The sequence below is a fragment of the Sitophilus oryzae genome, unplaced genomic scaffold (genome assembly GCF_002938485.1).
Source record: "Sitophilus oryzae breed Bouriz unplaced genomic scaffold, Soryzae_2.0 scaffold_1498_pilon_pilon, whole genome shotgun sequence".
Classification (NCBI taxonomy): Eukaryota; Metazoa; Arthropoda; class Insecta; order Coleoptera; family Curculionidae; genus Sitophilus; species Sitophilus oryzae.
The window spans coordinates 1,192,186-1,215,384 of record NW_022146167.1 but is presented as its reverse complement, the minus strand read 5'-3'; the positions used below and the strand labels follow the sequence as shown (position 1 = coordinate 1,215,384).

The following is a 23,199-nucleotide window of genomic DNA, read 5'->3' as shown; positions in this document are numbered from 1 at the left end:
AATCATTTTCAAGTAACACGAATGCTTGAAGAAATAATACATATCAAAAATTCTTTGTACAGACTCATACGACGCGGAAGCTGCAAGGAGAACTACAGCTTGTATTGAAAAGAACTTTTGTGAGCATATTTAGGTTGATTTAGAGCATCTTTTTAAAATATAGGCCGATCGAAAAAAAAGGCGTCAGCGATGGCTGTGAAATGAAGATCGCTGTCATTTTATATGTAAATTTATATGGGAAATGTCATCGATCGTCATTTTCCAACCAATTGGACGCCATTTTTTTCGATCATACTGTAGAATACTTACGTTTACAAATTACAAATTTGTAAGGTATAATAGATCACCTGTTTAATGAACTGTAAAAAATGTCGGTTACATGACTAGGAAATGAACTAAACTATATACATGAACCTGTACTGAACCTGCTATAGAGAAATTATCTTCTATGGGCACAGCAGATCTAAGGCACTTCATCAGTGACGCAAAGTTAACCATAATCAACGTTACGGCAGTTTCACTTTGTCTCACTTTATTTTGTATTGCGGTAAGAAAAATCAGGTCTAGTTTATCACGGTTAACGTATTGAGTATATTGAGTTATTGTGATCTTATAAAATAAATAAGCCAAAAGAAGGAGAAAACAAGAATAAAACTGAGATTTTTTAGAATTTTTAAGTAAGATATATTACGAGATTGAATTTATATATTGTACAGGGTGGGTCAAATTCGACGCTTTTAAATGGAAACATCCTTTTCTATAAGAGATAGACGAAAACTAATATTGGTGTCTGGAGCTCAATTTTCATCAAATACATGATGGTGAAAACCGCACATCAATATCTGTTACCATTTCGGAGTTACGGGGTGTTTTTCAAAAATGTGCATTTTTAACAAATCGCTGTAATTTTTTTGTTATGGAAAATTTTGTATTTCTATGTAAACATTTCCAAAGCACCTTTTTACGTAGAATTTAATGGTTTAAGTATAATTTTTTTCAAATTAATAATTTAAGAGTTATCAACAGAGAAAGTGATTTTTTATTTAGGACACCCTCTATATTTTTAATTAACCGAAAAGAATTTAAAATTACCTTTCCAAAAATATAGCACACTTGATATTTTGTTATAATCCCCTTCGAAATACGGAATTTTTCGTTTAACTAGTAGGCTTTGGACACCTTATTGATGATATGCCCTTAATGGAACTCGAAAACATATTTTTCCAGCAAGACGTCGCACCGCCTCTGAAAGCTGAAGTTATTAGAAAATGTTTGCAGCCAATTTCAAGAATAATTGAATAGCTAACCAAGATCCCAGCCGTTGGCTCTCGAGGCCGCCTGACTTACTGCCCATGGATCAAATCCTATGGATATATTTGCGGAAGAATAAAGGTTCCTTATTCTTCCGTATAATCTAGACAAGAACTAGAAATACTTAGCAGTTATGAGATGATCTTTCACCCCCACTCAGTTAATGAATTCCGCGAGAAATGTTCAAAAACTGCCCTGTTTGTCCATAACAGAAGACGGTCGATATGCCGAACACCTTTAGCAAAATCTCATGTCTTGGTTTCCTATTTATTTTTATTGTTATTAGATATAGTTTAAATGTGTTGATGTTGGTTAAATATATTTTAAATTGTTATAAAATTCTGCAACTCTCATAGAAAATATTATTTTCGTTTTAATTGATGTTCACAGCTAGAATTTTTTTGCATTACAGTCGGTGCCGTTCAAAGCCTACTTATTTAAAGCGGGCGAATTTTTATATACTCTATATCTCGAATAGGAATCGAGCAAAATATCAAGTGTGTTATATTTTTGGAAAGGTAATTTTAAATTCTTTTCAATAAATTAAAAATATACAGGGTGTCCCATATAAAAAATAAAATTTTCTGTTGATAATTCTTAAATTATTAATTTAAAAAAAATTATACTTACACCATTAAATTCTACGCAAAAAGGTGCTTTGGAAATGTTTCCATAAAAATACAAAATTTTACATAGCAAAAAAGTTACAGCGATTTGTTAAAAATGCATATTTTTGAACCGTAACTCCGATACGGTAACAGATATCGATATGCGGTTTTCCCCTTCATGTTTTTGACAAAAATTGAGCTCCAGCCACCGATATTAGTTTTTGTCTATCTCCTATAGAAAAGGGTGTTTCCATTTAAAACCGTCGAATTTGACCCACACCGTACACACACTATCAATCTATACTAATCTATTAATATATAAAATCCTTAAGGGACTGACTCACTGATTAATCACGATCCTCCTCAAACCACTCAAAGTAAGAAGCTCAATTTTGGCATACAGATTGATTCTAGGGTGTAGAGGTTCGATAAGAAGGGATTTTTCGAAATTCCAGTTGTATGGGGGTGAAACCACCCATCAAATATGACAACATTTTTTATTAAAAAAAAAACCCACCAAAAACTAATGGTGACACAGTATTTTTGTGCCAAATTTGATTAAAATCGGTTTAGCGGTTTTTGAGTTATCGTGTTACAGACGGACACAGACAGACAGACAGACTATAGTTAACGTTATAGCAATTATTGCTATAACTTTAGAACTGATAAGTTTACCAGAATAATTAATAGAATCTTTTTTGTAGAGAATTTAATTTGCTTTATTTTTGGTTACCTGCATTTTTTTTCTACAATGCACCCGGACTGAGATATTCTAAAAAAAACATAAAAATATAGTTTTTATATCGACTTTCTCAAAATGGCGGCCAAATCCGGGATCGACAGACCGTGCAAATTGAATATATCATTCAGCACATCAAAACCAAGAAAATAAAAAATAATTCAGTTAGCCCCTACTTATTTCCACCTAGGCCTATTTAAAACGACGTACCGACTGGCCTATACGGTGAATTTAAAAAAATATATTTTTAATTGACTTGGATAACTCGGTTATTTTGGACTTATTTGAGAAACGGTAAAGAGAAAATATGTTTCTTTTATCGAGATCTACCAACCCTAATATTTGCATTTATTTAGGACTCATTCTGTATACAGGGTTGTTTACCACATACGACACGGAAGATTGTAGCTAAACGATTAGATTTTTACAAATTGGTGGTTTTGGGTTCGTTGAAGGACTATTAGAGCTACAATTTAAAAATATTTTTACAAGTTACAGTGTCATAAATAAAAAATATCAAAGTTGTATTTTTTTAAATGGAACACCCTGTATATTATTACATTTTTAGTTTCTACGATTAAAATAAAGGTAAGTTTGATTAAGGTTTATTACACTTAAACCTTACCGTTTTTGAAATATTTTCAATTTTGTGAAATTGCAGTATAAATTTTAAGGCTTCATTTCTCCGAGGGTATCAAAGTTTTTAATACTAAATATTTACTGAAGTTTATTTATTGATCAGTTATTGTGTTGCTGTAATAAAAATTTTACTACCTTATACAGAGTGTCTAAATATTTATTTTAAATAATTATTAGGTTTAAACCGCAATAACTTGTTTAATTTAAATAGAACACCCTGTATGTTTTAAGAGAATCAGATGCACAATTTAATTGTCTATCAAATTGTATTATACCATTTTTTACCTATCTCTTCAATCTTCCGTAGAAAATGCATTTTCTTGTAATTTAGAACTCATTTATCAATATACCCATGGAATACTGACATTTTAGATTATTTTTAAAGACGTACCAAATTTTTAAAGAGCACAGATGCTAATATTGTCAATATAGTTCGTTTATTTCATTAAAAAATAAAAAAAACTATTTAAATATTTGTTAAAGAGGTCCAATTAATATGATTCCAGTATTCAAACTACATTAATTGACTGTTTGCGTTGATTAATAATAATTGCTCCAAATACTAAAAAACTGAATTATTTATGTGTATTAGACAGTGTGGTAAAAAAACACCTTAAAAATGATATTTCATTTTTACAAATGCTTATTTATAACAACAGAGACGTTCATTTTCATAACTTATTATTATATTGATTGCTGATTCAAATCAACATTTATTTAGAATAATTTATTAACGAACACAATTAAGTATGTAATTAATTAGTATTTAGGCGGAAATACCGGTGGTATATTTAATTAATGGTAGACTCTTTTATAAAGATTTAAATAGTTTTCTTTTTGCATACAAATAGGCTAGTAATATCATCGTTTTACTAAAAACGATAATATTACTAGCCTGTACATTTTGTACATTTGTTGTTTTAAAAACAATCTAAAATGTCAATATTCCACGGGTATATTGATAAATGAGGTCTAAATTATAAGAAAATGCATTTTCTACGAAAACTTGAAGGGATAGGTAAAAGGTGATATAATACAATTTGATAGACAATTAAATTGTGCATCCGATTCTCATAAAATATACAGGGTATTCTATTTAAATTAAACAAGTTAATTGCCGTTTAAACCTAGTAATTATTTAAAATAAATTTTTAGACACTCTGTATAAGGTAGTATAATTTTTATTATTGCAACACAATAACTGGTCAATAAATAAACTTCAGTAAATATTTAGTATTAAAAACTTTGATACCCTCGGAGAAATGAAGCCTTAAAATTTATACTGCAATTTCACAAAATTGAAAATATTTCAAAAACGATAAGGTTTAAGTGTAATAAACCTTAATCAAATTTACCTTTATTTTAATCGTAGAAACTAAAAATTCAATAATATACAGGGTGTTCCATTTAAAAAAATACAACTTTGATATTTTTTATTTATTTGGGACACTCTGTATATTGTAAAAATATTTTGAAATTGTAGCTCTAATAGTCCTTCGACGAACCCAAAACTTACAATTTGTAAAAAATTAATCTTTTAGCTACAATACTCCGTGTCGTATATGGTGAACAACCCTGTATAGTTCATTATCATTACTTATTACCCATAATAGCAATACATGTTACCAGCCACATATTAATTTATTCTGTAACGTACACAGCTAAAGCTTACAGATTATTAAACCTTGTCAAGTAAGAGCAGACTACAATATTGCGCACTTTTGCATCTTGTATTTCGACTCCGAACCAGCTTTCTATAATCGGTCAGTTTGCTTCTACTATTAATCACAGATTAATAAATATTGAAATAAACTGGTTGCCCGATGCTATAAAAAATATGCAAAGTTTGTTTTCTAATTTTTTCTCTTAATTTTTTGCAGGCGAATTATTTCAAAGCGACGCAGTATTGCCGGTTTCACGGCATGCACTTAGCCAGCATAACGTCGCAAGAAGAGAACGACAAACTTGAGAAATACATCAAAGATTTTGGTAAGCCATTAGCCCTGCTACTTAGTCATAGAACATAAATTAGCTTTGAACTAAATATTATATAGCACTTTGAATGGAAGTACTAAGAAAGGCATATAATACTATTTTTATAGCGTTCATGTATTAGAAGCGGAACTTTGAATAAGAAGACAAAGGAAGGAGCATAATGCTATCCATGTATTCATGCATGGTGGGCGGAAAAACGACTCTAGGGTGGGGATCCTTGACAGTTTTGTTTGACGATTCATTTGACACATTTGAATTTGATCTGAAATTTTGTGGATTTGTCAGTCTTTACGGAGCTTATTTTATGTTATTTATTATTCATTCTACTACTGATAGTTGTATAAAGATAGTAAGTCTAGATGGAAATTGTGGTAGAACTTAAATTAACAGTGACACTATCGCGATTTATTGAAAAAGACTCTAAAATAGTTGGTTGTGTAGCGTGCGGTAGATCTCGGCAAAAATCGAGTGAAATAATGGAACAAGTTTTCGCTAGTAAGTGACTATATAATATACATACGTGTAGTAAGCCGATCATTTATGAAATTCACTTAAATCAACTAATTGTATATTTTTTCTTGCATTCTTGCTTTTATTTACTACTTGTCAAAGATTAGATGCCAAAGAATTTAGATACGTCAGTTTGACTTACCTCCTTCAGTAGCGTATCGGGTATTTGTGTTAATAAATAATTATTAAAAATTATCTATTTTTATTATAATAATATGTTTTTATAACAATTGTAATAACTACCAACATTTATTCACAACGTAAAATAAAAAAACAAATTATTGAATCTACCCCACGTCTACCCTACATCATAGTTTTCCATTTTTTAAATTAAATTAGAACGACACTGATAAACCGGAATTTAAGTCGGCCATATTTGCGTTCCATCGCGGTGGACCTAAGATTTTTGATATGCTCCTTCCTTAGTCTTCTTATTCAAAGGAAGCGGAAGCAAGAACTACAAATTTTGACAGTTTTATTTGACACATTTCAATTTGATTTGAGAATTGGCGAATTTGTGGAGCTTTTATGAGCTTATATTATGTTATTTATTATTAACAGTACATAAATTTTAACATTAACAGTTCAGGTACCCAAAAACCTAGAGGTTCAGTTCTTGTATACTCAAAAAAAATATCAGTTTTATTCTTGTATACTCTAACGGCTCCAGTGTAGCAAGCTGTACTTTCCTACTTCCAAGGCGTGTAAACGCTTTATACGGGAGACTATACAGGGTGAGTTTCTACGATGTTCTCTATGGGTATCTCAGAAACTACTGGAGCTGGAGAGTCAGCCTAATTGGGAAAAAATTGCAGTTTTGTGACAGAAGTTGTAGATAATCACATCCCTAATGAGAGTGAGTTCTCCGTGTTTTTCTAAAGCCTGTCATTTTTTACATATAACACAAACATATGTTTTTTTTAAATGAAAAATTACTGAATTATAGCCAATTCTTTTTTTGACTAATTTCATTTAGTTGGCTATTTCATTTAGTTGGCTCTATTATGATTTATAACTTATAAAATAACAGAATATTTTATTAAACCTTTACAATAATTTACATCAAACGACTTAAAACATAAAAAATGAATATCACTACATACACTTTAAGTTTGATTTGCACCAAATATTCAAAATCCGCCATTGTTTTGAGTACATAAAATGCACCTTTTTAAAACTGAATTACAAGCTTTTCCCACAGAAAAGCGGTCGACATTATTAAACTTCTCCCATACCGCCTCGAGTGCGTCTCTTGATTCATAGTTCAACTTCAGAAACACGCCTATGAGGTTTTTTTCGCGAAAAAAAAATTGAAAATTCAGAATTTTTTGAAAAAAAATTTGGATTTTTTTTTAGTTTTTATTTAAAAAACATAATTTCTTGATAATATGGCAACATAGCTGGTAGATGAAATTTACAAGAAAGAAAATCCAGAAAAGATCCAGTGGTTCTCAAAATTTTAGCAAAAAATCATTTTTTAGGAAATTTTCAAAGTAAAATAACTCCGTTATTTTGGAATTTTGGACTTATTTAAAAAACGATAAAGAGAAAATATGTTTCTTTTATCGAGATATACCACCCCTTAAAATACTTGCACTTATTTCTGGGACACCCTGTATATAGGAAGTATTTTATAACACAAAAATCTATAAGACAAATGTATTAAAAAAATACGATTTAACAAAAAAATTAGCTAGAAAATTTCACACCTCTACTTTTCAACCAATAACATGCTTGAATGTTGACTAGTTACCATGGCAACTGAAAAAATTTCCGGAAATTTTTTCGAGGCGCCACGAAACTTTAGTGGAAATTTTTTGACAGTTGAAAAGGTAAACATAAGATCTACAATCATAATGTGAATGAACTACAATGTCTATATATTGAAATATTACCCATTTGAGTTTTAGCATTTGATGTAACTAAGGTTGGTAATATTTTTTATTTAAGGAAATATGTTAGATATAATAAACAAAAATGACAAAACACATAATATGTCAAAAACATCAATACCTTGGCCAACTTAACAAATTGAAATTATTTTAAAATGTCATGTTGGATTAATATTTTTTTTTCAAATTTAGGTGTGAAATTTTCTTACCGAATACCACGCAAGCTTAAATTATTCCTGGAAATTTTTTTTCGGGCACGAATATTTTAGGAAAATTATCCCTCGTCTTCGACTCGGGATAATTTTCAAAATATTCGTGCCCTCAAAAAAATTTCCGAAAATAATTTAAGCTCTTGTGATATTATAAGTGAAAATAATCTTTAAAAAAAATAATAATATAGTTATGCGGGAATTGGGTTGGTGTTGGTAATATTATAATCATAAGTGATAATATATATATATATATATATATATATATATATATATATATATATATATATATATATATATATATATATATATATATATATATATATATATATATATATATATAACCTGTGCACGGAGCCTTCTATAACATAATGACACAACAGCAGCTTTCTGAGAGACTATCATTTGCTTTCCTGAGGTCGAGCGGCTTAAGATCTGAGACAGAGGGATTTATACTGGCATGCCAGGACGGTGTCTATGGCTCTTTGGTGTACTGTAGCCGTATTATGGGCCAACAAATCGAAGATATAAGATGTAGAGCATGCCATCAAGCTCCGGAGACCCTGTGGCACATACTATCAGCCTGCCCTACTTATGCGGCTTCGGCTTATACCCAGCGCCATAACGCCGCATTGAGGGTGATATACTATCACCTTCGTCATATGCATGGATTTGATGAAACGCCAGTACTACCACAAACACCGAAAGAAATTGAGTCCTTGGTGGAAAACGAAACAACCAAAATTTACTGGAACTATCCATTCCAGGCCTTCGGACAAATACGGGCGAACAGACCAGACATAGTTCTCCAGGATATAGCGAAGAAAATAATTTATGTCATAGAATTCTCGGCGCCATCAGAGAAGAACATAATCAGTAAAGAAGAGGAAAAGAGGGAGAAGTACCAGGAACTCCTAGAGCAAATGCGCAGAATGTACGCTGATCATTCTGTAAGGTTGGTGGTACTGGTGATAGGAAGTTTAGGAGGAGTTAAAGACACCCTGCTCCAGCAATTGAAACTGATACCAGCGTGTTATAATGTAGCGGAACGACTTGCTGCAAGCATGCAGAAGGCTGTGATTTTGGGCTCTCTCAAAATACTCAGGGCACACGATACGCGGATTCAGTGAACGGCTTACCAGACGGACGTCAGGAGTTGAACACTGAAAGAGGACACCGGCAAGTTTCCTTCAAGTGTCGGAGCTGAAGGAAGCAAACCGGATATGTAAAAAAAATATGTATATGTATATATATGTGTATGTATATATATATATATATATATATATATATATATATATATATATATATATATATATATATATATATATATATATATATATATATATATATATATATATATATATATATATATATATATATATATATATATATATATATATATATATATATATATATATATATATATATATATATATATATATATATATATATATATATATATATATATATATATATATATAATCTATATATATAATCGAAGGCCTTCTACCCGAAGGTAGAAGGGTAGTAAGGCTTCTAGTAGCTACTTCTTTCCAACAAAATTTTGCCAGTTCTTCTTGTCCAGTGCCATGCTTGATGCTTCGGCGCAGCCGATCCCTCTAGTTTTGAGTAATTTTGCAATATTCTGATCCCACGTAGTTGCAGGTCTACCCTTTTTCCTCTTTTCCTGCCTTTTTGCCTCCCATACTTTTCTTACTGGTCTCTCTTTGTTTAATCTTTTAAAATGTCCGTACCATCTCAACTGGCAGTTTTCGATAGTTGTTAGTACTGGCTGGACTTTCAGCTGCTCTCTGATATCGGAATTGTGTAGTTTATTCATCCTCGTAACCCCTAGCACTTTTCGGAGGTATTTCATTTCTACGGCTTGTATTAAGCTTTCTTGTCTCTTGGTGAGGACCCAACTCTCACTACCGAATGTTAATATTGGAACGAATACTGAATTAAACACGCTGATCTTGGTCTTCAATGATACCTTTTTTTGTGCCTAGAAAGGTGTTCTTTATGCTATGGTATAGATTAGCGGCGCTTTGAACTCTTGCAGTTATTACTTGGTTTTGGTGTCCCTGACTTTCTATTTGGACTCCCAAGTATTTGAAAGAATTTACTTGCTCTATTATTTGATCATTTATTTCTATGTTAACTACTGCTTCGCTCTTTCCGCTAATCATTATTTTTGTTTTGTTCTAATTTAACTTAAGGTTTTTGGTAGATAATTTGTTGTTCCATGTATTGAGATTCTTTTTAAGTTCTGTTTCGCTCCTTGCAAATATAACGATGTCGTCAGCGAAAGCGCATTCATTGATCCACACAGGTTGCATATTTTGGTACCCTACAAGAAGTTTAGATGTCTCTTGCCTAGTTTCTTTCATTACATCATCCATAACCAAATTGAATAGAATTGGGCTTAGGACACCTCCCTGTCGAACACCCGCACGAATAGAAAACTCTTCTGAGTACATATTATCAGTTTTTACATAGCTTCTAGTGTCGGAATAAAAACTCATTATTGCCCTTCTTAAGTTTTGGTCAATGTTACTATTTATTAGGGTTTTCTGAACTTCAGATCTTGGAAGTCTGTCAAATGCTTTTTCAAGATCAAGAAAGGCTTGGTAAACCTGGACATTTGTATTTCTAATTTTTTCCGTTATTTGCTTAATTGTAAATATATGGTCGTGTATACTACGGCCCTTCCTAAGTCCACTCTGCGATTCCTCGAGTTGGTTGTCAATTTGGTTTACGAATTTTGCTTCCAGTATTCGCTCATAAACTTTAGAGGCAATGCTAAGAAGTGTGATTCCTCGATAATTATTACAATCCCTTTTATTACCCTTTTTGAAAATTGGTACGATGACCCCTATTTTCCAGTCGTTTGGGATTTTTCCTTCGTTCCACGCTAAAGTAAAGATTTGTATCTTTGATAATATTCTTCTCCCTTTTCTCCCATGTTTTTCAACATTTCAGCGGTGATGCCGTAATGTCCCGCAGCCTTTGAGTTTCTGTATGGTTCAATGGATGTCCTCTAACTCTATCATATCTTTCTCTTGAGTGGTAGTATGTTATAAAAATTATTTATAATCTATTCTGTAAACTAATTATTTTTTAACAAATATTTTAGGCAATTTATTAGCACCTACTATTTCCTATTGTTCTTATTAATACAAAGAACTCATTTACATCATTTATGCTTTCATCCTTGAAAAAAGAAACATTCGAATTTTAACTTTTGTAACTAGCCAGATACCCAACGGAAATTATAGCATGCGTACAGTTTACAGCATTTGTACAGTACATACTGGAACTTCCTCTTTGCACCTTACGAAATTTAACAATTTTGAATAAGATTCTAATCGCCAGAGCAACGGCTACCTATTATACTCTGAAATTAATTAAATAATGTATTTAGATGTGTTTCTAAAAGAACATGTGTTCTTATATTCTGTATTATTTTTTTTCTTAATTATTTTTATGCACTCAAATAAGATGTCAGAAATTTTAAAAGTCTTTTTAAGGAAATACTTAGGTGTAAACCTTACTTTAATTTTTAGCCTCTATTCAAATGAAATATTAAAGTCCCTAATTATCTGTATATTATGTGAGGGAAAACAAAAGGTTGTTATTTTGGGGTAAATTTGAAACTCCCTGTAGAATGGTTTAACAAAGGTACTTAAAAATCCATTTTATCATCTAGGTGAATTTTTCTCGATAATTTGTTTTTTAAATCATCTCAATAACTTTTTTTTGTTGGTGATATTCGCTTTTGAAGAAGACTGTAAGAATTAATAACAACTTTGTTTTGGTCCACATCGATACACCTATGCAATAGTATTTTTTGATTGTAAAGGTGCGTATACATATGGCGAACACAACGTGAGCCGAGCACGAGCCGAGCCTGCCACAAGCTCAATTCGTCATATGTGTACTCCTCCCGCCTGCCGCTCACAGTATGATCGTCGTGATCCATTTCCTGTCGGTTTTTGCGACGAACACAAAGGAGCTCGCAGTTATAATTTGGACGGAGTCGGCGTTGTGGCAGGTTCGTCGTTCTGGTTTGATCGGCGAGCATGGAACCTACATGGTCGGAGGATATTTTGCTTCAATTAGTTGTTGTATAGGACGCATACTATTTTGTGGAACCCCAAAGACGAAAATTATTTTAAAAAATCAAAAAATAGATGCCTGGAAGGAAATCGCCATTTTAATAAGCAAATCTGAAGAAATATGCAAGAAAAAAATTATAAGCATGTTGGCAACTTATAGAAGAGAGAGGAAAAAGGAAAAAGAGTCAGTAGGAACAGGAAAAGGTGAGCTTTGCAAAAGAAGTATGTTTGTTTATAGAATGACATTTATTCAACTACCACCTGAAGAACATATTAGTACAAAAAGTCTAGGTACACCCCTTTTTTTTCTTGTAGCAACTTTTTTTTACCCTAATTAAAAAAACTAATGGTACCATTGAGATAAAAAAAAGTAGTTCCAGATAGAACTCCTGGTCTATAAGGATATCGAGAAGTGGATATCGTCATCACTAGGAAAACAATACAATTATTATGCCACCTATCTTTCTAAGCGTTACCATGAATTTGGTAATAATTGGTAGGTATACGTGGCGAAATAAAAGTATAAAAATAAAAAATTTACCTACCTTTTAAAAATGGGCAATTTTTAATATTTTATTATATACCAGCAGATTAAATCATATTTTGTTGTACTACTTTTTTTATCGCAATGGTACATTTAAAATCTTCAATACGTTTCTCAGTTGACGTGGGTTTGCAATTTTTTTCTAAAAATTTTATAGTCCCTTTTTTTCATGTTGACTGCACTGACACTGAAAAAAGTATATTGCTTGTGTGCTCGCGAGCCATTTACATTTCATATGGATCGTTCCTGGTTCGGACTATGATCTCGCTGTTCTTGTGGCTCGCGGCGAACAGCGAGCACAACACGGCGCGCTCGGCTCGTGCTCGGCTCGCGTTGTGCTCGCCATATGTATACGCATCTTAATGTGACTGTCATGGAAAAGTCATATTATTATTGTTTGTTAGCACTCTAGCAGCATGGTTGTAAGTTCAGAAGTTTTGTGGGCTATTGTTGATTTAATTGAACATGATAGGAATCAACTTCTCGCCTTAAAACCCTCTCTTGCATAACTGGCAAAAAACAATAATAATAGCTTTATATTTTCTATGACAGAGACATTAGAACTCTATTTCATAGATTTGCTGATGAGCAACACATGCCAAAATTGTTGTAAATCGTTACTGTCTCCTTCAAAAGCGAATATCTCCAATAAAAATAAAGCTATAGAGATGAACCCAGAAACAAACTGTTGAGAAAAAATGCAGCTTGGTGATGTGGTTTCTAAAGTCCTTATTTTTGTTAAATAGAGAAAATTGCACAGGGTGGTTTACACTATAGCTAACATAAAAACATTTTGGATTTCTTTGTATATGCAAACTTTAAAATTTAATTTCAAACGAGACTAAGAATCAAATAATTTAACAAACAAATTGCTTAAAAAATCATCAAAATCGGCCCACTAGCGAACAAAATATATTGATCTTTATAATACATGAAACTATAACGATACCCATATTTAAAATCTTTCTTGCAGTTAGTTTAAGTTATAGAATCTGGAAAGCTTAGAAGTCAACGTTGTGTATCACAGGTCTCAGTTCTGGACAGTCCCGGTTCTACATTTTTTTGAACCAGAGCAAAAAATTGATAGTAACGGCCCCCCTCTCCCCCATCGTTCAAAATAAATTTTATCAATTGTTACTTAAAAAACATACAAATTTATAATGATTGGTATTTTTTGTTAACGGGACAGAATGAGCCCTTACAGCGCTTTCAGATGGAGCGGACCGTCTGCGATGGAGCGCCTTTGACTTCGAGCAAGTACCATAAGTTTATATGAACAATTTCACATGGGCGTGTATGCTCCATACGACGGAATTCATCCGACGGCTATCTTGAAAAAAACACGACAGATAGAATACCTACTTGATAGAAGAACGTAAAGATGTGAAAAAAGGAATCTGAATGAATGATCTTTCATCTTTCTTGTATGTAAATTACTTTAAATACCTAGTAAGTACGAAATTTTCTAATCACTTGCATAAAATTTATCCGTTTTAATTTCTTTTACGAGAAATATTTTCAGTGTTTTCCTTCAATATTCGAAATAATTTAAAATCTAAATGGAAACTGGATATAGCATGATCATCAACGGCATTCCTCTCTAAAGGTCAAGAACAGCTGATGAAGATTGACGTGTACGCAGTTCAATCCGTAACATTTACTTAATTACCTCGAACATCTGAATGTTTCAAAAGAATTAATTAGTATTAATTATTTATTGTAACACTATAATATAAAGGATATATATTTTTTACATAACCTTTATTCAATTATCAATTATATCATTAATAATAATGAAGTCCTTGTAGATAAAATAATTTAGATATTTGTTAGAACATTTTCTCAAGAACATTCTTACGGCATAATAGTAAAATTGTAAAATGTTTGGGAAGGGGTTAATCACCGCGACCTTAATAATAATAATAACTATTTATTTATCCACAAATATGATCAATATACATTGAATTTGGAGACGGCAAATAAAAGGAACATATATAAAAAATTAATCTAAAGTTAAAAAATACAAACAACACATAAAATATGTATATTCTAAATCTACAAAAGTAAAAAATTATTTATTAAAATAGTCCATATGACATATCATATGTCAACTTTTGACATTTGCATAGGGTTTATTTGAAATTATAACTTGCGGTTCGTAAAAAAATTTGACTCGAAATACCAAGTGTGTGGTATCAAATTATTCGTAAAAAAATGCTTTTTCCAAATATGCTAATGAGCCACCCTTGTTCCATTTGAAAAATTGAGATATGATTAAAAATACGATTTGAGAATTTTCTAGAACTGGCTAGGATAAGACACTAAAAACATTAGACAATCAAATCTATTTTTCTAAGGCTCCTTGATTAAGAATTAGTGTTTTTAACATAGCCATGGCACTCTAGATTGAATTTTAAAATATGATTTTTTATTAAGCAAGAATGTCAAAAGTTGACATATGGTATGTCATTCTATTCAGAATGTAATTTTCTATCGAATAAAGTATAAAAATACCGAGGGTGCCATTTAAAAATCAAAAGTTGTAGTAATTTCCGGTTAAACACGAAGTGATCAAAAACAATTGAATACGTGAATTAATTCTAATTTATATCATATACTAGCATACCAAATCTCGTGTTTTTATCTGAAAAAATAAAAAACTTATAGGGGTGAGCCACTTTTGAGACGCACCCTGTAGATGCCCGACGCACTATTGCCGGACCCTGTATAGTAAATATCAATTAAGCTAACATACGAATGAAAGTTGGAGCTTTGTTATACAAATTGGTTATAATTTAGGTAATATTTTTTTTAATAAAAAAATAAACATAAGATGCATAATATAACAAGGATATAAACAGATAGATATATTTAATTGAACTAAGAAACATAGTTTGTTGTCAGAACTGTTTAATTTATTTATACTCGTATATTTTATAGAATAAAACCATTAATTTCAACAAAATAAATTAATTATATATTTCAAACTGTCGATAACTTTCAGGCTTAGATAATTTATTGACTGGTGATGTGGTGCTCTAATAAATATTATATGACACTAACATGTTCTTGCAGCGATTTCACTGTAATTTGAATCGTTTCACTCAATTATCCTTTCCGAAACGCCCATTAAAAAACAAAATTATGCCTAAATAAAAAGAGAGATTTGCATGTCTGGGATGGTCTGTGACTTTTAACAGAAGGACAGATGTTTGACTTTTAAAATAACAATTTTGTGAAAATCTGTATAGATTGAGAAATCTTTATATATCTTTATATTATGTCATTGGGTTATTTGTATAATAAAGCACTTTTCTACATATAGTCGAACGTCACAAACAATGATAAGTATGAAATTATAACATATTAGTATACACACAACCAAACTTATATGATATCTAATTAATTCTGACTAAATTTCTTGCAAGTATAAAAACTGGTATACAACTTTAAGATAAGGCTTTTTGTTGCAAATAAACATGATAATAAAGAATGCTGCGATTTTTTTTTAATTTTGTGTTCAGTAGTAAAATCACGATTATCCGATTTTCATTTGATCCAAAAAAAATAAATAAAAATGCCTTATGTTGGATTAACAGATGTACAGAGGGGAAGAATTATTACTCTCATTGAAGAAGCATTGCCCCCAAAAGGACGTAGCAGAGATAGTAGGCGTTACCCCGGGTGTTGTATCGAAAACATATGAAAGGTACTTAGAATTAGAAACACACAAAGACAGGCCCAGACAAAGTCGTCAAAAAGTCACAACTGAACAACAAGACCACCTTGTCTGCCAAATTGCTAGAAGAAATTCAAATGTTTCTCATCCAGAGCTACAAAGACAACTTCTGGCAGCTACAGGTGTGAACGTTTCAGTTGAAACCATAAGAAAAAGGCTTTGTGCTCGGGGGTTTTACAGCAGGAGAGAGTTACGGATCCAAAGAGAGAGTTACGGATCCAAATAAAATTGACCGGCTAAATCGATGCCTTCAACGTAAAAACTGGACAACTGAGAATTGGCAAAATGTTCTTTTTTCGGATGAGACCAGAATTGGCCTAAGATCAGATAAACATTGCATTCGGGTTCTCAGAGCTCCAGGAAGACGAGCGAGACTCCAGGCTGCCAAAACTGTACCAAGATATAAAGGAGGAAGTGTAATCTTCTGGGGAGGTATTATGCTGAAAGAAAAAACTCCATTGTTACCACTTCAACATACTTTAACAGGTCGGAGGTATGTTGATTTAGTGCTAGAACCAATCGTTAGTTTTTGGAGAGTTGGAATTGGGGATAATTTTAACTTCATACACGATAATGCACCACCCTATACCAGCAGAGTGACTAGAGAATGTCTTGACACGAAAGATGTTATAGTTTTGGACTGGCCTGCATGTTCACCAGATCTAAATCCTATCGAACACTTGTGGAACCAGCTCAAAAGAAGGTTTAGAGCTCGTCGAAATAATCCAGGAAATCTAGCACAGCTTATTGATGCAGCATCAGCAGAATGGGAAAACATACCTCAAGACAACGTCGATAATTTTATAAGAATTCCAGCCCGGATAGAAGCTTGCGCAAGGGCTAGAGGTGGCAACAAGGATTATTAAATTTATCAATTTTCTTTTTGTTTTTGCTTTTTGAACATTAAAAATTTAAATCTTAATTTCGTTTCAGAAACCAAAAAAAAAATACTATTGTGATACATTTTGAGAAATGGTTAATTTTTTTTATTGCTATATGGATTATTTTTTTTAAAAGTCATTGGTAAGGACAGAGTTTTATTCATAAACACAAAATTTTCATACGTTTCAAAAATTATGAAAAATAATAGATGATTCCATATAAGTTTGGTTGTGGTATTCTTCAGGATGTGTGTTAAGTAGGGATGCAAATATAGCAAAAAGAAATATCGATGTATCGATACATCGATATAACGTAACATCGATGTTTTTTGGTATAAAATAAAAACAAAACAAAATTTTAGTTTTTGGTTTAAATGAACTGTGTTGTGATACTTGTGTGTTGTGAGTTTTATTGATGTAAATAATAACTGTTTATATATTTATAATTAATTTATTTTTGTTTCCTAAAATATTTTGATTAAAAGAAAATATGTAAAAGTGGGCAACAATGTGCCGGTCAAGCTTAATCACGTGACTAAAAGTTTGTTTTATATGAACTATATATCCCAAATTATCCTAACTAAAATTGACATAAAACTTGTCAACAATTAACACCTCGATTAACACTAATTATAGAAAAACTAAAAAAAAGGATAGAGCGTTTCGAGACACAACATTTTTTTACAATTTCAAATAAACCATATGCGAAAATGTCAAAAGTTGACATATGAAATGTAATTCTATTCAGAGTGTCATTGTCTATCGAATAAAGTGGAAATATAATAATAATAATAATAATAATAATAATAATAAAGACTTTATTGCGAAATTTAAAAAAATCACAAAAGGCGAAGTTGAAGCTTAGCTTCCTAACTTAACCCTAATTAGTAGACATAATTAATATATATTATATAAAAATATTATAATAAATCAATAATAATTATAATAGAAAACTAAAGGGTAGAATAACATAGTTAGAATATACCGAAAATCAATTAATTAAATATTTATACATGAAACATGAGAAATAATTGATAAGTATTTATATATGATAGATACACAAAGAAAATAAATCTATGAGTAAAAAAAAAGGCAACCAATAATTAATCCCGTATTATAGATAATTATACAGAAAGTAATTAACGAGTAAGTACATTAAGTAGATAAATAAATAAATCAAAACAAACTAAAATGGAGGCATGACGGGAGATTATAAGATCTGAACATTTAAATTGAAGAATTAAATATTAACTGTCGTATAGAACTTTTAAATTTCAAATAACAGTTAATTTTAAGATTTACAGAAATTCTATTATAAAGAATACATGCCTGATAACTGAATGATCTCTCATACAGAGTTGTGCGATGTATAGGGGGAGCGATATTAAACTTGTGACGCAAGTCCAGTGAATGTTCATCATACCTAAATTTAATTTTATCAAACAAATAACATGGACTTTTATTATTGATTATCTTATAAATTAGTAAGTATGAATGAAATTTTCTTCTCCCAGCCATGTTGAGCCAACCAATTTCCGCCATTTTATTTGTGATACCTGTATCATATTTTTTTATACTGCCTATCAAACGGATACAACAGTTCTGTAGTCGTTGAATGCGTTTAGCATCATGATCTAAAATACACGGTCCATATAGTGAGTCACAATAGGTAAATTGTGAAAGAACTAAGGTGTCACATAATTTCTTTTTGAGATTAGGATTTAAGATGTAACGTTGATTTTGTAGATCAGTTTTAAATTTATGAAGGCCTTTTCTATACATTTGTTAATATGTTCAGTAAACCTTAAGTGAGTATCCATAATCACACCAAGGTTCCTTGCAGATTTACAGCTATTCAACCTCTTTCCGTCCAAAGACACAGAAAACAATTTTTCATATTGGTCTCTAGCCTGTATTCTACCAAATAAAAGACCGTAACATTTATTGGGATTAATGTCTAAACAATGATTAGATGATGTCTTTAGAAGTATACTAAGTTCACTAGAGAGGATGGCATTGGCTTCCAATATATACCGATGGTGCAATTTAAAAATCAAAACTTGTAGTCATTTCTAGCGAAACAGGAAGTGACCACAAACAATTGAATACGTCAATCTATCCTATTTTATGTCATATAGTATCATACAAAATCTCGTTTTTATGTGAAAAAATTAGAGTTATAGGGGTAAGTCATTTTTGAGACGCATTTGGTATTTTACTTTTGTAAGAGTCCCAAATATTATGTAATATCAACGGTAATATACTCTTAATACCGTTGTTCGTTTCAACCGAACCGAGAACCGATCCTGGGACGGTAATTTCTAGTCGCCTACTTATTGTTTGAAAAGTTTTACCGTTTGTCAAGATCAGTGGCGCATCCAGAGATTGAGTCTGGGAGGGGTAGTGGCAATCAGGGTTCGGAAAACTACATGTTACTTTTAAAAACTACATAAACTACATTACATGTAGTTAATGTAGTTTATGTAACCTATGTATGTAACTTTCAAATATCAAAGGTTTGAAGTGAGGTTACAATAAGTTGAAGCTTTAAAAATACATAATGTATTTAAGAAACAGAATAAATATGGCTTTAAATATAATATTGACATCATATTATCTCTATTACACCTCAACTACCAGCAACTTACAAAGGAAAATTATTCATAATATCAATACATAGTTTATTAACGTAGTTTTCATGTAGTTAATGAACGGGAAAAGACGTAGTTTTTGAAAAAAAACTACACGTAGATAATCAGGTAAATTACGTCTTAATTAACTACTTCCTAACCCTGGTGGCAATATTTAAATAAAATAATAGATTTAAATTAAATTTTCGCTCAAAGGTATTGTGACTATGTGGATAAAAATAAACTTGTTCTGGATTTGTATCTTGATTGACATTATTAATTTCTTTTGTGAAAATTTTATTTTATACCAGATTTTCTTATTTATAAATTTCTTCCTGGGAGGGGTAATTACCCCCATTACCCCTCCCGTATATGCGCCTCTGGTCAAGATTAACAAATGAATTGACTGATAGGAAATTACCGTTCTAGGACGGTTCTCTCGTCCTGTCGGTTGGAACAAACATAATTTTAGGACCACAGACAAAAAATGTTGTTTTTTTATACGGCATCTAAAAGAAAATTAATATACATGGTGTTTTATTCAAATGAGATAGAACATTTTTAATATTGCAATGTTGACCACGCCATAAATACCCTATATAAGATAATGTCAGTTTACCTTCACGAATTTATTTTATTATCCATGATGTTTAGGAAAATGTAGCTCAGTATTAATAAAGTTAAATTCACTCCATCAGGCTTTAACCACTTTTTTGATACACTGTTTTTATTACAGTTGAGGGTTGGAACCTTTGGTGTTACACAGCAAAATAAAACACTAAATCACCACAATACACCAAAACACTTTTACTTTTACACTGGACGCGCGTTTCGCTAACCATGTTAGCATCATCAGCAGATGATTATGAACTGGAGGGATTGGATACTTGCAATTTTCTCTTTAAAGAAAAATCAATAAGGTTGTTACATTCTTTTAAAGTTTTTTTAACATCTGTTACCATCTTAGACAAAGGATTCTTTTTCAATTTTATGTAAGGACCATTATCGATTAAGTTGTTAACCTTATCGTAATAGTCTTTTTTATCTAATATAACAACCTTATTTCCCTTATCAGCTTTTAGGTAGAAACAATCTTTGTTACGCAAACTTTTGACAATATTGTGCTCCTTGTTAGATTTTAATGATTTACTAGAAACGATATTTTTTGATAACTGATTTCTACAAGCCTCTCTTGTAAATACCTTAGAAGCCTCGGGTAAGTGCTGAATAGCAGTTTCAACACCCACGACGATTTCCTCTAAAGCGCTAGTCCTCAGTTTATAATCATCTGCTGATGATGCTAACATGGTTAGCGAAACGCGCGTCCAGTGTAAAAGCAAAAGTGTTTTGGTGTATTGTGGTGATTTAGTGTTTTATTTTACACTATTTTTAATCAAAGTTTTAGTATATAATTATAGCATGGCAACACCGCCTAGTGCTTCAAATAAAAATAGTATATACTAAAATATACTATATACAAATTTTTTTGCTGAACCTCATTTTGTACAAAAAATTGGGGTTTCAATTTAAAAAATAACTGCCAATTTTATCGTTACTTTTTTGGACACGTTGTTTACAACAAAATATATTTAGGATATGCATCTTTATAAACCAGGCAACATTTATATAAAACTTTCTTCAAATCTTTGTCAACAACGACGATATTAGACTTCTTGGCACTAATGGTTTGATTTGGTTGGGTTGATGTATAAAAAAATGCTACTTTTGAAAATCAAAATTACAGATGCATTTATTGATTCAATTATCTAATGTGAAATAAATATCGATATTTATCGTCACTTTACTATAAGGCATATCTCTTTGGATTCGCTCTCAAATAATCGCTAGCCGATTTAACTACTTAATATTTTACTAAAGTATTTTCTTTTCTAGGTTTTGGCAATGAACACTTCTGGACGTCGGGTACTGACTTAGCCGAAGAAGGTAACTTCTTCTGGATGTCCACCGGCCGTCCAATAACCTTCACCAACTGGAACGCCGGGGAACCCAACAATTTCGAGTACGAAAATGGCGAGCAAGAGAACTGTCTGGAACTCTGGAACAGAGATGGAAAAGGCCTGAAATGGAACGACTCGCCTTGTTCGTTCGAAACGTATTTCGTATGTGAAGTTCAGCCCTGAAGCGTGTCTAGTGCGATTAGTCAGTATGGACCACAACAAATATATAATTAAAAAGAAAGTTCAAAATATGTAAATATAGATACTGTGAAGTGATAATACCTAGGATAAATTGTATGCTAGTGAATGAGTTAAGGTTGTATCTTTAGTTGTAAGCTAACAAATTTATGGTAATGTAGAATATTTAAAGACTTTTTTACATGTTGTTATTAGTTTTTACTCTCTTTATAACATACAAAAGGTTTAGTTAGAAATATAAATTTTTCAGTTTTGCTAGATTGAAACACAATGTACATTTTTATTTTGAATTGAAAAATATAACGCTCTTAAAAGTCTTAATATTGCATAATATATTTTATGTGATTGTGGGTAATTCAAACTACCTTAAACTACAAGAAATCTTATGATCAAGAACATGACTTTGAAATCGTAATTTTCTTGATCATAAGATGGGTTTCTTTCAGTGACATTACATCATAAATCATAGCCACTATTTTATAGGTCTGTTGATTAGGAGCAAAAGCAAAAGCATGGTTTTAATGTAAAAAATACGAAAAAATGTTATAATGGTATAATGTGTCGTCTTCAAAAGCCCTAACTTAACCTAACCTAACACCCCCCCCCCCTCCGAATATCACCAAAAAAATACACCCTATTGAGATGAATCAAGAAACAAACTATCGAGAAAAGATACATCTAGGTGATAAAATCATTTTTATATTCCTTGCTTTGTTAACGTACTCCACAGGGTGTTCCAAACTTTCATCAAAATATCAATATTTTGTTTTCTCTCGTATAATTGACAGATGGGAACGTATGCTATACAGGGTGAGTTTCCTACGATGTTCTCTATGGGTATCTCGGAAACTACTGGAGATAGAGAGTTGATTATGAGGAAAGAATTGCAGTTTTGTGTGATCATAAATATGCGCCTTTCAGATTTTTGAAAAAGTTTAGGGCTTACTAGATATTTCGAAAAAAACAAATTTTGGCTATTTTAAAAACTGTCCCAGTTCCATTATAATCTATTTTAGACAAAAAGTTTTCAGATAAATGTTGTAGATAATCACATCCCTAATGAGTTTGTGTTCTCTGATTGTTTCTAGAGCCTGTCATTTTTGACATATGACACAAACATATGACTTCATAAAAAGTGCCATTTTTTAAGCTTTTCAGCGATATAAGCTATAATATATTTTTTCAAAAAATTACAATTACAACAAAATAAGAACACCATACCAACTAA

The 23,199-nt window shown here is 31.4% G+C and overlaps 1 protein-coding gene across 1 annotated transcript in view; it reads left to right on the top strand.

The window, feature by feature from the left end:
- The window catches only part of LOC115877778 (mannose-binding protein C-like), a 129,657-nt gene extending 107,077 nt beyond the window's left edge, over positions 1–22,580 (top strand). The window contains exons 4-5 of the mRNA XM_030894093.1: positions 5,178–5,286; positions 21,709–22,580. Coding sequence (XP_030749953.1) covers positions 5,178–5,286; positions 21,709–21,956 — 357 coding nt within the window. The 3' untranslated portion in view covers positions 21,957–22,580. The remainder of the gene's footprint in view (positions 1–5,177; positions 5,287–21,708) is intronic.
- Positions 22,581–23,199: the final 619 nt, after the last annotated feature.